Below are 14,791 nucleotides of genomic sequence, written 5' to 3' on the forward strand. Positions count from 1 at the left end.
AGCGCAGATGGAGAAGTGAAACCTGATTGGTTACTGCAAATGACCCTTCTCCCTGCAGCAAACTAACTGCCAGGCACTTCACATGAAGAAAGGCCTCAAGATGCAGCTCCCAGATGTTCCCGTAATGTCGGCCATGTGGGTGTCAGGTGAATGAGATCCATGGATTACAGACGTGCACAAAACACATATGTAAAACGTCAACACACTCCTGTGAAGTAGAGAGAAGAAGGTGCACTGTTTTGGATACCAGCATTTGAAATAGAAACGCAAAATGGTCATTTATCATATTTGAGGCCTGAGTTTACAGCTATACTCTGTCAGGCTGTATATTGGCAAAGACAATGTTAACATGCTGATGTTAAGCATAAGCAGGCATAATGTTTACCATGTTCACCGTCTTAGTGTAACATGATAGCACACTAATATTTGATAAGTAGCACAAAACAGTTGAGGCTGATGGGAATGTCATTAGGTTTGCCACCAAAAAAAAGCAAAACAAGCCAAAGTATTAGACAAATTAAAGTTTTGACCTGATAATGGTGCTACATGGAAAAGTCAGAAGTTCCCCAAGGTTATTACAATTTATCCAGAGGGGAACAAGGGGAAGATATTTTTACTAAATTACATGACAATCCATCCAATAGTTGTTGAGACATTTCACTCAAACCCTAAATGTGGACCTCATGGTGGCGCTAGAGGAAAAGTCAGAGGATCTCCAAAGTCATAAGGATTCATCCTCTGGGTACCGTGGATATTTTGGTCTGGACCAAAGTGGTAGATCAACCAACAGACTAGAATTGCCACTCCTGCAGCCATGCTGCTAGCGTGGCTAAAACTAATAAAATATTTTTAGTTTTTGGTTTGATTTATAGTTTAATAAAAAATGTTTGAAATCATAAAAACAGTATTATTTCTGCGTCCTCATAGCTACGAGGTCCTACGTGACATACATTTTTTCATCTGCTCATGTCCGCGCGAACAGTCTGCGTGTAGCCCAACAACATGTTCGAACATGTCTGCCTATGCTCACACCCAGTGTAAAATTCACAGGACCTTCCCTTTATACATTTTATTTTTGATATTAGAAGGTGCATGGCATACAATCTGCCATTAGCTTTGGTGGAATTTTGCTTTTATTTTCTACAGAAATAGAAGTGACAGTAAATGAGGGTAGCATCATGCAATAAGGGTCCTGGTTGGACTTGAATTACACTACCACTAAGCCACTAGGACCGTCATATATACCAGTATATAACAGAAATAATGATGATGCTGGATTATGGGGAGCTGTTAGGATACCAATTTCCAATGGTACTGAAACTGTCTATCCTGCTCTTGTGGGCCTTATCTACCTGACAGCAGACAAACATTTCTGGTTTCAGGTTCACCATAAGTGGCATATGTTATGTCTATATACTCAAAACCCTGCTGTGTCCTGTTGGACCAGAGCTTGCTAGGGGGAGACTAAGAGACAGATAAGCTTGAAACCCATGGTCTGGGTTTTATATTGTATTGTGGTCTTTGCAGGGCAGAGAGCCCTCTTGCTTCCTTACAGCCCTGTAGCGGTTTGTGACGTCAAGCAGAGCGTGTTCTGCTCTACCAAGGACATCTGTCTGTAAGCGTCTGGGGGGCCGTGAGCAGCCCCTCAGGCCAGGAGGAGGGAGGGAGGATGGAAAGAAAAGCCTTTGTTAAAAACAGCAGAGATGGAGAAGGTTGGCCATCATGGCTCCTGCAGCCCATCCTCCACTTCACTCCAAGCATATCAGACCGCTCTAAGGTTCTTGCCGTGTTTTGGACATTTTTGCATCATAAGGGAACATGCTGCACTTTCTTCTATGTTGAGAAAAAAGCCCTTTTTTCTTAGTCAGGTCTTGATGGACATTAAGGGTAAAGAGCTTGAAGTTAGACAAGATGTTTGAAAAAGGTAACAAACAAAGAATAGTAAGACAAACAAATGGATCTGATTATTATCAGCTGCACACATTCTTACAAGCATGTTTTCTTATTTTCTCAGTTAAATATGTTTGTAATAATGTAAATAACAATAAAACAATCACATTTGTTCTTATTTATGAAAATACAGGCAGTCTATTGTGTGGTGGGCTATTATAAAATTAAAGCATCTGATTTTATCCAAACTACCTACACCAATATTAATACATAAATATTTTTTTAAGTGGTGAAACCCCCCATATTAAGAAATGGATTATACCTTATTTGAATGCAGTGAACACCATCAGTCCGGTATCAGTTCAGTCAACAAGGCAGTGACATGCATTAGGAATAAAAACATTAGTAATGTATAACATTATTTATCTTTCATTTTACTTAGTCCCACCTTTTCAGTTGTAAGCACCAGCTGTACTGATTCAGCAGCTGTGTGTTAAACTTGTGAACTGTGAAGATAGTTCACTCGTCTATGCTGCTGACAAATATTAACTTTTACTGCCCTCAAACTACAGCTCTTAGTCTTATTTAAATATGATTTTGGAAGAATCTTCCAGGACATATACCCATGACACGAATAATCTGATGAATACATATACTTTGATATCCAGAGCCTGGATTTTTCAAGCTATCAAGCATATTTAATTTAGATTTAAAGCTAGAAAAAAGATTTTTGGGGGGGATGGGTTGTCTGTAATTTAGTGTTGTATATCATAAAACATGGGACGATGTCATTTATTCTCAAAGGAGAGCTTTAACGTCTTGCAGAGAGTGTCTGTAGAAGCTTAATTCAACAGTGTGTCTTTATCTTTAATCAAACTTTCGGTGCAGATTAGGAGTAAGTCTGGGAGCCTCAACGAACACAGGCCTGAATATCAGATTCAGAGCTTGAGCGTTTGCACTTGCACATTGTGCCATCATAGTGTGAACTGATCCGCTTTTTCAGTAGCAGGGCACTCAACATCTGTAAGAGAGCTTTGTGCAACTGCGACAAGTGTTTCCCCAGAAATGTATATGTTACATACACTTATCATTTCCCTACATTGACCCCAACATCATCACTTCTTTCTACCAAAGCTGTAGATTGATTCTGTCAGGTATCTCGAAAATGTTCTACATCTCCTGACCTTTGCTAATAATTTGACTTTACAAGTTCCAGTTCCCTGCTGTAAAAGGGCATACAGGCACACTGGAAGCACTGGTATTTACGTGACTTTAGAACAGTAGATATTTATGCGGTACCATTGATCGGACCTGGCAAATGTATGCATCCTGCCAGCTAGTTTTTCTTCCTGTGTGGGATGAATCTTTGTGGTGACCTTTGCAGTTTGTACCTGTGGCTCAACATTGCCAGGAGGGTAGTCCAGAAGGTAGAAAGAGATCTTTGTACTTGTAGGTCATAGTTATATCCTTATCAAAAAGACGCCCTGGTCACTGACACTAATTTACTTTACCAACAGTATCCCATAACAGACAGGCAGCATTACTAAAGGCGATGAGTGGTGGTACCTAAAAACTCACTAACAGAGATTGATGGCATTCTTAACAGGAGAGTTTCTTAACACCAAAAAATCATATACATAGTGAATAGTGACTGAAGAATGGTACCAATACCCTCGAGACCTAATCTCAACAAACCCTGTACAGTTCAGGACAGACAATCCAAGCACTGAAACTGTTTTGAAGGCAACATGTACCCACATCTACTGCCACTACTTCATAGCGTTTGTACACCTGTGTGTGTCAATGGACATACTCTATGTAAATGTATGAGTTAAATGGTAGTTGAAACAACTCCTAAGGGCAAACAAATCTATCAACGCCTGGCCCAACTCTGGCTTGTATCAGTTGGCAGTCATTAAAGGAAGGTAGACCCGGCATACTGGCACCAGATTGAAATCAGAAATCAGTCTCCCTGTGTCATGGCGGCCTCTTTACTGACGGGAAACGCGGACTGGAGGGTTGCAGATGGTAAAATGAAGTCTTCATTTGTCATACAGTCATAAATCTGAAAATGCAGGCAGTTGCTGTGGGCACTGGGAGCCCATGCCTGGTGCCAACTGCCAGGCGGAGATGCCGGCATCCTGGTGCCATCAATGAGATAGCGGACCTCTCTCTCTCTCTCTGTTCTGCATCGGTCTCTCTTGGCTCACTCTGCAGAGGGATTCTTTAAGGTCAGGCCTGGGGAGATTTGTGTGTTGTTTGTGGCAAAGCCTAATAAGGTTAGCATTGATAACATTAATGCTACATTTGCTATGTGAACAGGGGCAGTAATCATCTCCACGCATCACCACATCCAGCCACGATCCCCAGTTTCTGACTCCATTATTCCTTCTGTCTCCATTTACATAGCATTAAGAGCCTGATTACCAACTCCACATTGCCTGCAATGACCCTTGCTACTAATTATTATCTGCTAACTACAATATAAACATTTTCACCACCATCCCTTTTAAAAATGGACAAATATATGTGGTTTAGATATTCAGCTGTTTGGCACTACTGCTGTTATTTCCCCTACTTTGTGTTGTCAGCGTGTTTGAATCTTTCAACAGTTCCACCGTGCTAAATGTGAAGTGGCAACACCCTAAAGGGCATGCCTTGCCAGCAGGGTTTTAGGAAAAAATCAGAGGCAACTGCATGCACATTTTAGATCAGACTTTGTACACCAAAGCAACCTTTTACAGAGCACCATCTGAAAGTAACATGAAATTTTCCCCTGATCAGACAACATACATGCCTCACACAAACACCAGCGCCCAGCGAACGCATGCTGAGAGATAACATAAAAGAACATGAAAGACATGAAAGCGCACATTGATTGTCCCTGTTCGCTTCAACCCAGACCTCTCTCTCCCAGCGGGCAGGCACGCAGGCAAGCTGGTGGGTAGACATTCCCTGTGCTGTGGCCAAGATTGATAGGCACGTGTGTGTGTGTGTCTGCACTGTGTTTGCATGTGGGAGGGAGTGCTGACACTCTCTGTGCCATGCCCCTAGGGCCTCACACATCCACCCAATAGAAAGGGCAGCTCCCAGCAACGCTGGGTTCCCCCTCAGCCCTGAGGCTAGACATGACATTACCTTGGGCAGTGCCTCCCCACAACCTCCTCTTTATACATCACAAACTGCAAAAATCACAATGGACCATGTGACTACACACACACACACACACACACACACACACACACACACACACACACACACTCGATCTTTGACAAAAGCTCTGTTAATGGCTGACAACCGGCTTCCATTTTGTTTAGCTCAGGAGAGATTATACTATATACGGATGGACAGATATATGCCCTTATATAGTAATTCCTACAACTAATCATACTCTTGGTCTTATTGATCTTTCTCACCAGGTCTTACAGTGCTCTAAAGTTTGACAGTTTTGGTTGCAAATGCTCCTAAAATTGGAAATTGTAATTTTGGGCTCAGGTATGTGGCTACAAGTAATTGTCATGGTGCACCTTTATGTGGTTAACATGTAACGAGCAAAGAAAGTAGTGCTTTGGATGTTGGGATCCATAGACTGGCTTATGACCTATACGTTAGCCAGCCACCAGTCAATGGTTGGGACCATCAGTGTTATCAAGTGAAAAAGCTAAGATAGGGCAGTTCTGTATTACAGTTTTTTTTTTTGCTGCAGTGTTTGTTATGTAGAATGGGGCGCTATTATTTTCAAAGCCACCACATAGAGGACAAATAGCTTCTTACTCAAGAGTTGTAAATATTGGTTAAAACTTTTTTTGTTTTTGAGACATTAAATGTACTTGAATTTGTCAGGTTGCCATTGGACTCTAACCCTAAATCTTTGTGTTGTCTTCACCAGATGCAGCAACAGGAACTGGCCCAGATGAGGCAGCGAGACGCCAACCTCACAGCACTAGCCGCAATTGGACCCCGTAAAAAACGTAAAGTGGATTCACCAGGGGCCACCCCATCAGGGACAGAGGTAAGAACTAGACTCGCTTAATGTCTTAAATTATCAAATGTTTTGTCCATATTCAGTTGCTGGTGTTCGAGTCAAAATCTATCCTCATTAACACAATTTTCACTATTAACTTTTGTAGAAATCTTTCTGACATAAAGGCGCAATTTACTTCTGCTATACTGTATTTGTCTGACAAACATAATACTATGTAGGGACCATTTGTGTGTGATAACATCACCTAACTAATGATCCCTTTTTCTGACTTAGAACTCAGCTCTCTTACCACCTTACTGATGATACTATAACAAACAATTAACATAATGACAACCTACCAACTAAAAAACACTCCAATCCAAGATAATATTTTTCCCCATTTTTCTATTACAGTGTATTTTTTGTTTAGACAGCTTTCAGTGGTAATTTTCATGTTCCTGTCATCCCTGACGGTGGTAAGTTCAAACATGGAGGGTTGCTAGATATTCAAAACATGAGTCACTGAATATGTATCTGTAAGACAGTGAATAAAAAATAGACATCCATAACTGCAGGTAAAGCAGTGGTTTCCTATTTCAGTTGCTGGTCAGAGAGATGTTATTCTCTTATTGTTTTAGTGCAGGATATTCTCCTGAATCCAGTTACCGTGCTGTGGTTCTGAGACGGTCACTTTCTACAGAATGCTCCAAACATTTGTCTGAAGATAAATATCTGTGGTACTCAGAAACTCTGCACTTGTGAGACTTTTATGACATTATTAAAAAAAAGTATAGTGACTGACATTGCTCCTAGAACAATTATCCATCCATCCATCCATCCATTGTCAACCGCTTATCCTGCGTACAGGGTCGCAGGGGGGCTGGAGCCAATCCCAGCTTACATCGGGTGAAAGGCAGGGTACACTCTGGACAGGTCGCCAGTCCATCGCCTAGAACAATTAATCAATCATATACAGTAGGTTGTGGTATTGAAGATATTGTACAAAATCAGCTTTTTGCTTAGTTGTCCCTCACTGTTCATGATAATTTAGTACACTTTATGTTTGGAACTCTTGTTTATTTACTCTAGTTTTCTGCCTGTTTTATCGGTCTCCCTAATATGTAAATGCTATTTGACCACACAAAGCACTTTTACACTACATCTGCATTCACCATTCACTCACATTCATTGGCGGAACAGCCGCTAGGGGCAAATCGGGGTTCAGTATCTTACCCATGGATATTTCAACATGCAGCCTGGAGGAGCCGGGGATTGAACCGCTGACCTTGCGATTAACAGGCATCCCGCTCTAACTCCTGAGCCACAGCTAAATTTACATCTCCCTAATAGTTTCTATCATAGCTATTGAATTCTTATATATCAGTGTTCAACAGCACATTTTCCAATTCAGAAACAAGTTCAGTTCCTCAGCACATTTTAACACCCAGTGGCCAATGTTACACTGCTCCTTTCTTAACAACATAGATTGTTTACATTATATTATCTGTACAGGCATTGCCACTGTATAGCCACTGTATGCTGTTGTCTGGGCCTCCAAACCATTTGGTTTTCTGTCACGGCTGATAGATGAACTTGTGGCCTCTTTTGGTGGAAGATGTGATCACATCACAGCCCACTCTTGGGATTTCCTTTCGACCAGTAAGCTTCTATTTCAAGTTCATTTAAATTCACACATCAATTTTCTTTGGTCAACCTAAAAGTAGTTATGTAATACATTTGAAATGAAGTCAACATGTCAGAATGCATAAGAAGACATAACAATGGAGATTGGAAATAAAAATAAAACTCCCTGAGGGAGTATGACCGTAACCTCTCTAAGAGCTTTCTCTTTGGCTGGCTCTTCGGTTGTCACGTAGGAAACACTGACAGTTCGACGTATTATAGGCTATAATGTTTACTAAGATGAACGAAATGTAAGACAATTATTAGACTGTAACTACACAACTTTTTTGTGTACTCTAACAGCAATGGTAAATGGATAAATAACTGGTTTCTGATTGATTGATTAAGTCTCTTGCCTTTATTGTATTTCATGTATGTGTGCATTTTTAGCTTTAGCCAAGTGGCCATAGATCACCATATGAGTGACAATTCAGGTCCAGTTTGGCATCCTTATTCCCACAGACTCAAGCAGATTATGTGTATCCACAACTGAGGTTGTGTGGTGAGGGAGCTGTGAAGTGCACTGGTGGGCTGGCGACACAGTGTGCAGCCCTCTGAACCATTGTTCATCATTATTCACCTACAAAGTGGATGAAGAGGAGCACATCGGAAATCTCAGATTAGTTTCATGAGCCAGTACCTTTCTGGAGGCACCATGGAGTGGATTTGTTTTGCGGACAGCGTTCTTTGTGGGTTTCCATTCCTCCGCAGCGTTTTGGGAGCCATTGTGTTCTTAATACCGCACATCCTCTTCATGCTTAACCTGTTAAGCATGAGCCAAGTTTGGGAATCTGTCTAAAAACCCACTCTCCACAATTTAAGTTGGTGAACGTGACAAAGATGGTAGGAAATATCTGTGTATGTTCCAGGGAGCACGGTGACGTACACCCATGTGACTTGCCTAGTCTGTTCTTAATTAAGCTGAACTGTCTCCTCTTATGTTCCATAAGCAACGACTTGAGTATCATATTTCTCCAGCGCAGGGTCATACATGAAGTCATGCACAGTTGCTGTACCAAGTCACATTTTCCTTTAGGCAGCAGGGGAAACATTTAAATTCCACATATTCATCTGTAAATATGATGAATCTAAAATAAGCCTGAATTTTGAATGTCAATTGGTCATTTTAATAACCTGCTTATCGAGTTGCATCTTCACATCCTTCGCTTAGCAGCAATACGCTGCGGAGGAGCATAGTAATGCACCCGGTAAAAAAGCATAAATAACAAAATAAAAGCATTACTTCTGGTCCTTGAGTGCAGTGCCAACCTCTTTCAGAATGTTTTACTCTGATGGGTATTAGCCCGCGACCTTCTGCTGCATTAAAAAAAAACTGCTTTCTCAAACTGCTTTCCCAAATGCAGTTATACAACATAAACATGAATATACATTATGCTGGAGTTGTTGTCTTTTTGTCTATTTTATCCCTTTTTTAATGTCCTGTTCATGTTTAATTAGAGGGGCATAATGAAGTGAAGTCACAGAGTGCCCCTCCTCTGGAGTGATTTCAGCGAGGGCGGAGGAGGAATCTTAACTTATTTTCACTTCGTTTTCACCTCCTCACATTTCTTCATTTCACATGGGCTGGAAGCGCCTGCAGCGTTCTCTTTCCCTTCTCCAGAGCAAAGTGAATGTGACTTTTCTAAGGGGGTCACAGGATGCCTGGAGGCCTGTGGGTGTTACTGGACTGTTGCCTGCTCTTAGCTTCACTGAGGGGCTTGTCATAGATTTCATCTCCACAGAAATGAGCCGGGGGGCCCTGGCCAGGAGCACAAGCAGCCAACGTTATGAAGGGCCCATGCTGATTATTTCCCTCTGACATTGCATCCTGAGCTTTCCGCATTAATCCCAGACAAAGGCAGCCCTTCAGTGCTGTGCCAGAGCTCAAATTAGGAGCCAGATAATGGCCTTGTTGAGATCCTGTTCTGTTCACCGAGAGGCAGAACTCCTGTTGAAATCCTCTTCTTCAATTTTCCTTCCCTCCTGCTTGTTCTTTTCCTCATCAGACCACTTTTCCACCATGTTCGGACTGTGACGGAATTCAGGTGACACAATTTTGCTCTACCTCCCCCCACTCACCCACCTTTAATTTGATGGTGGCTTGGCCGAGCTTGGGCCTGTGCCTGGATGTAGATTGCCACAGGCTGTGAAAGTGATAGCCAGTCAAGACTGTGTCTGTCTCCAGCCTGATCTAGTCTGCAGGAGGGAACAAAGGGGGCCTTACAGGGCTCCGCAGGGTGGATTAGTTCCAAGGAGCCAATGGCTGGGGCTGCTGGCTGGCTCATTGGAAGAGGGTCTGCTCTGGCCTCAGTGGTGGGTCACTGCACAGGCAGGGGCCGCACAGGCAGGGGCCGCACAGGCACACACACCGCAAACCCCCTCCAGCTCAGTAGTCACCCACCCTCTACAGCCCTGACCCTCCAATCAGCGCACACAGCTTTTTGAAGTTCAGCACATAAGTCAAGGGTGTGCTACCTTGAAGAAAGTGGAGGGATGAATTGCTGTGACAAAGGGCAGCTGAAGGAGGATACCCTCAAAACATTACCTTGAAGATGTGGACACTAATACTATAATGCCTGATTAAAAAGCGTTGAGCTATTGAAAAAGGATATCTTAATTCCCAGAGTATGTTTTCTCTTTAGGCACCAAAAACACATGCCCTTCTAACAAATGTACACAAAATTAAACGTTCATTACTGCTAGAAGCTGATTTTTCTTTAATTCTTTGTATTTAATATATTTTGCAGCTCAGCTACTGGCATATATACAGTGCTGCTGCAACTGAGCATTATGTGAGGTGGTAACAGCTTATACATAGGTAGACTGTATGCCATGTTCAATTCTTTGCTTCCCTATAGTCACATCAGTATTTGTATATTGTGCAGAGAAGAAATAAAAATGGATTTTAGGTCTCTGAATTGGGAAAAGAGGACAGTCTGTCGAATAGAGCTTTATTCACAATGATTATTCCATCACACCCTCTATATTCTGTCCTTTCACACATTTAACATTATTTGAACACTTTACTGTTTCATTTCCGCTCATTGATTTTTGTGTGTTATGATCTCCTCTCCCTATTTGGTGCATCTCGACCAAGTGCGTGGCTTCTGTGTTGCTCGCTTTGGAAAGAGCAACACAGAAGGAAGATAGACAGAGACTCCTCTGTACATCTATGGTTAGCATTAAAGGATCTCCAATGTAAAATGTGTCTCGGCGCACAATGTCTTGCAGTGTTAAACATGCTCAGAGCTTTAAAACATCCTTGACACATTTACGAGCTCATAGTTATCATCCCACCACTGAGGCCATTTATCACATCAAAGGAAGAGCTTTTGTTTGTTGACGTAAAAGCGACAATAGCAGCTCAATTGCCTCGGTTTGTACAGCCACACTGCCTTTCTGGTATCTGCCTTGACCAGGCGCCATGCAAGGGACAAAGGTAGGCGAGCGATTTAATAGTGAGCACAGTCTATTTTTTCCATTTGAATTCATTTCACCTTCTTTCTTTGAGGCTGTAGATCAGAAAGAAGGAGTGAGGCAATAGAGTGAGAGGCATGGGGAGAGAGGGGGAAAAGCACAAGGAAAACTGATGCCCTTTCCTCCAGCTAAATTAACAGGAATCACGTGGAAAACAATCTGAGTCTCCAATGAAGGAGGGAGGAGGGGGGGACCATTAAAATTAGCCCCAAGCTATGGACTGCACCCAATATCACTAAAGCTGCACTCACTACAGATGTGGAGGCTGGCTTACAGGCAAACTATGCTCTGTTCTATAGCTACAATTAAAATCAACCTCGCTGCCAAAAAAATAGGAGGGGGAAAGAGGGGGTAGAAAGGCAGACATGGAACATCAAAGACAGATTGAAATGTGTAGTCAGTAATAAGAGTGGTCTCCAAGCCCTGAGGTTCTCCACGGTCCCCTTGTTAATGAGAAATTTTGACCTCTGGTTTGTAAGTTAAACTTGTAATCTCGGTTAATGAAGTAAATCAATCCCAACTCGGGAGTGTTCAGTGTCTCTCCCTTTGCCTTCTCCCCGCCAACCTGCCCTCTGTCCTTCTCTCTTGTGGTTCTCCTCTTCTCCTTCTCCTCCTCCTCCTTCTGCGTCCCTCCCAGTGTGCCGCCTGGGAGTAAAACGGCCAGGTCTTCAACCAGACAAACAGGAAACTCGCAGAGCACGAGGCTTCCGGAGCTGGAGGGGGGGGCGTAAGGACTCAGAGGACTAGGACCAACCAGGCTGTTTGGTTAAGAAGGAGACCGGCCATCTGAATGGGGGAGGAAATCACTTGCTCAGTCCTCCCCGTCTCTTCTCCCTTTCCTCCTTTCCATCTTTTTTCCTTCTATGCCCACAATCTGTTGGGGATAGCATGACTGCTTATTGGTAAAGTCGGAGAAGTGGTAGTAATGTGCGAGTATACAGTACTCAGTACAGGCTCCTCCTGTTTACTGTTTACTACCACAACATTCCTCATTCCTACTTTCCTCTTATTCCTCTCCATGTCTGAATAATGCACACAGTGGAAGAGACGGCTAACTTGACCTTCTTTTTTTAGCTTTCTTAAACATGTGGAGCTCCACTTTTGCTATTAACCATGTGGACGCTTCTCTAAAATGCACTGGGTGCACTGACATTAACCTCTGATTAGCTGTTGTATTTATTTACTTATTTCACAACAAAAGTAATCTGGGATCTGAAGTAGAATGCAATGACTTTAGCATGACTTATATCAGGCTGTAATGAAACATAAGGATTCGTGTGGGTTTTCCCCTTCTTTACATACTACATAAATATGATTAAAGAGGGCACAGAGAGGCTGCTATGGGTTTCATAATGTCAAGAAGACATTAAGACATTGTAATATTAGTTTGACTTTACCTCTCAAGGCAATTCTGTATTTCCAGCGAGGACACAAAGGAGACAGCCGAGTCTTCAGAATGGTTACAGGGGCTTCTTGGCCGGATGCCACACGTTCTTAAAGCTTTAACACAGTGCACTTTCCCTTCCCCTGCACAATGCAGAGCACAGTGGTAACCACAAGTGGTTATTGCACTATGGTCTGTGGGTTAAAGCATTTAAAATGCAGCTATAGCATTAGCATGAAAATCAGATAATTTAAGTTGTGTGGAATACATTTATACACTCCCAGTTAATTCTGTATTGAAATGCTCAAATAATAAAACACACGTAAGTAGAACTACATAAGATGTGAAATTTTTTTAAATCGAACATAACCATTACAATATATTAAAATTACATATATATGTAAAATGATTTTAGCCTATATACTATGTGAATTATCTTAATTTATATGCCATAAGGCATGTGGATGACGGAATCCCCGTGCATCAGCTTGAACCAGGTCAACTGAGGCAGGAAAGATGTGATCTGGAGCACAGAGTTATAGTAAGAGCTTTTAATAACGTACAGCAATTAGCATTTCAACAGAAAGCATATATCAGTTCACTAAAGAAGCTAATCAAAGCTAAAACAGCAAAAAATATCACCTTCCTCGTCATTATGAATAGTAAACAAGACTATAGTAAGTCTACAGCCACCCTGGCGGATGTTGATGTTTAGCAGGTATAATGTTTACCGTCTTAGCTAGCATGCTTGCATTTGCTAACTAGCACTAAACACAATTGAAGCTAATGGGAGTGTTGTGTGGGAGTGTGAGAACTTGTGCAGGTATTTCCAATGGACTGGAACACGCTGATTAATTTACAGCATTTAATAGTGCAAACAGACCAATGTTTCGACTGATCTGTCTTCATCAGGATCAAAAGCATTTAGGTATGATCCACAGCATTGGACAAAATCAAATGTTAGACAGGTTGGCTCCAGATGAAAAAAGAAGTGATCACTAAAGTGAATACAGATCATCCTGATCTAGACATAAATGTGTGTACAAAGTTTCATACAGTTGGGTCTACCAAGACTTAAAATGTGGTCAATGTGTTTATATTTAAGAGAATCTCTGAATAGCCTGTTTGTTCCATAATCTCTGTTCTCATAGTCACTTTAGCTGTGTGACTTCTCCTATAAAACAGATGTAAGGCATAAAAAGAATATTTTACTTTCTGCCATGTTTGTATCTTGCACTCTGCACATTAACTGAAATATTGAAATATTAGTTTGAGAGAATGAGAGCAGAAGTGATACTGTAGCTCTGCAGCTATTATTGCCTTTTAGATCTTGAATATATGGTAACTGTCACCTCAGCATCACTGGATTTAATGTCTTCATTCATGGAAAAGGGCTTAAAGGGCCTCCAAGATCAGTTACACAGACACTGTCCACGTACCACCACCTAGGTCATTCAGGTAAAATTTTCTAGTGAGTCACATTTAAAGAAATAAGACACTCATCAAAGATTCAGCGTGATAGGGAGAGGATTCCTACATATTAAAGGTACATCCACCATATACTTATGAGACCATAAAAGAAAATCACTGATTCTATGAAGAATGATTGCACAGTATTTGTGATACATTAGTGGATATTGATAAATAGCATTTAACTGATGGTGCTCCATCTAAACTAGAAAATCAGAAGGAATGTCACCTCGCCCTCAAAAGAGAAAACAGTATGCACTTACTCTAAAGTCTAAAACACAACTGGCTAGAATCATTGTTTGATAAAAAAAAATGAATTAATTATTTTAATGCTTTTCATGTAGATAGCTAAATGGGATATATAGTGTGTTATCTTAAAAAGGTAACTTTCTGAAAAGGTTTGGGACCACTGTTGGCTCTGTCTTATAATTTACCCGCCATGATCTTACAGAGATTCTGATGAACTCTACCTGGCTTGAGAGTATCACGCTACCTTTGTCCGTCATTATTGTGTTTGTGCTGTTGAAGGGCTGCTTTAATCCAATTTGAAGTTCTGGATGGCCTTGTGGTCCAATAAGTAGTCTACGGTTTCAACCTTGAACTCTGCAGAGTGGACTGCTAAGCCTGTCCACAACAGGCTAAGAATATAAGGGCTCACTCTTAGCTAAAACAAATTGATTATACACTTTGGAATTGTAAATGTAGTCAATGCAAAAATCCTAAATCTACCTTATATTTATATATGTACATAAATGTACACAATAGTGTTAACACTGTAATCTCCTTATTTAGATAAGAACCTCCTATATATCCATATTCATGGCAAAGTAGTGATCCCCCTCATTTCTGCCTTTAAAACTTTGCCCTGAAATAATGGTTAAATATACAGTTTTGACAACAAAGTTGAGCCCCAGGCACTTAAC

At 41.4% G+C, this 14,791-nt stretch overlaps 1 protein-coding gene across 2 annotated transcripts in view; it reads left to right on the forward strand.

Annotated features, from left to right (window-relative positions):
• Positions 1 to 14,791, forward strand: part of LOC119890006 (transcription initiation factor TFIID subunit 4) — an 80,820-nt gene that overhangs the window by 51,599 nt on the left and 14,430 nt on the right. For both annotated transcript variants that reach the window (XM_038700991.1, XM_038700992.1), the window contains exon 13: positions 5,780 to 5,902. In XM_038700991.1, coding sequence (XP_038556919.1) covers positions 5,780 to 5,902 — 123 coding nt within the window. The remainder of the gene's footprint in view (positions 1 to 5,779; positions 5,903 to 14,791) is intronic.

Source organism: Micropterus salmoides, unplaced genomic scaffold, assembly GCF_014851395.1.
Source record: "Micropterus salmoides isolate LMB-PRFRI ecotype aquatic unplaced genomic scaffold, ASM1485139v1 Ms_hic_scaffold_6, whole genome shotgun sequence".
Lineage (NCBI taxonomy): Eukaryota > Metazoa > Chordata > Actinopteri > Centrarchiformes > Centrarchidae > Micropterus > Micropterus salmoides.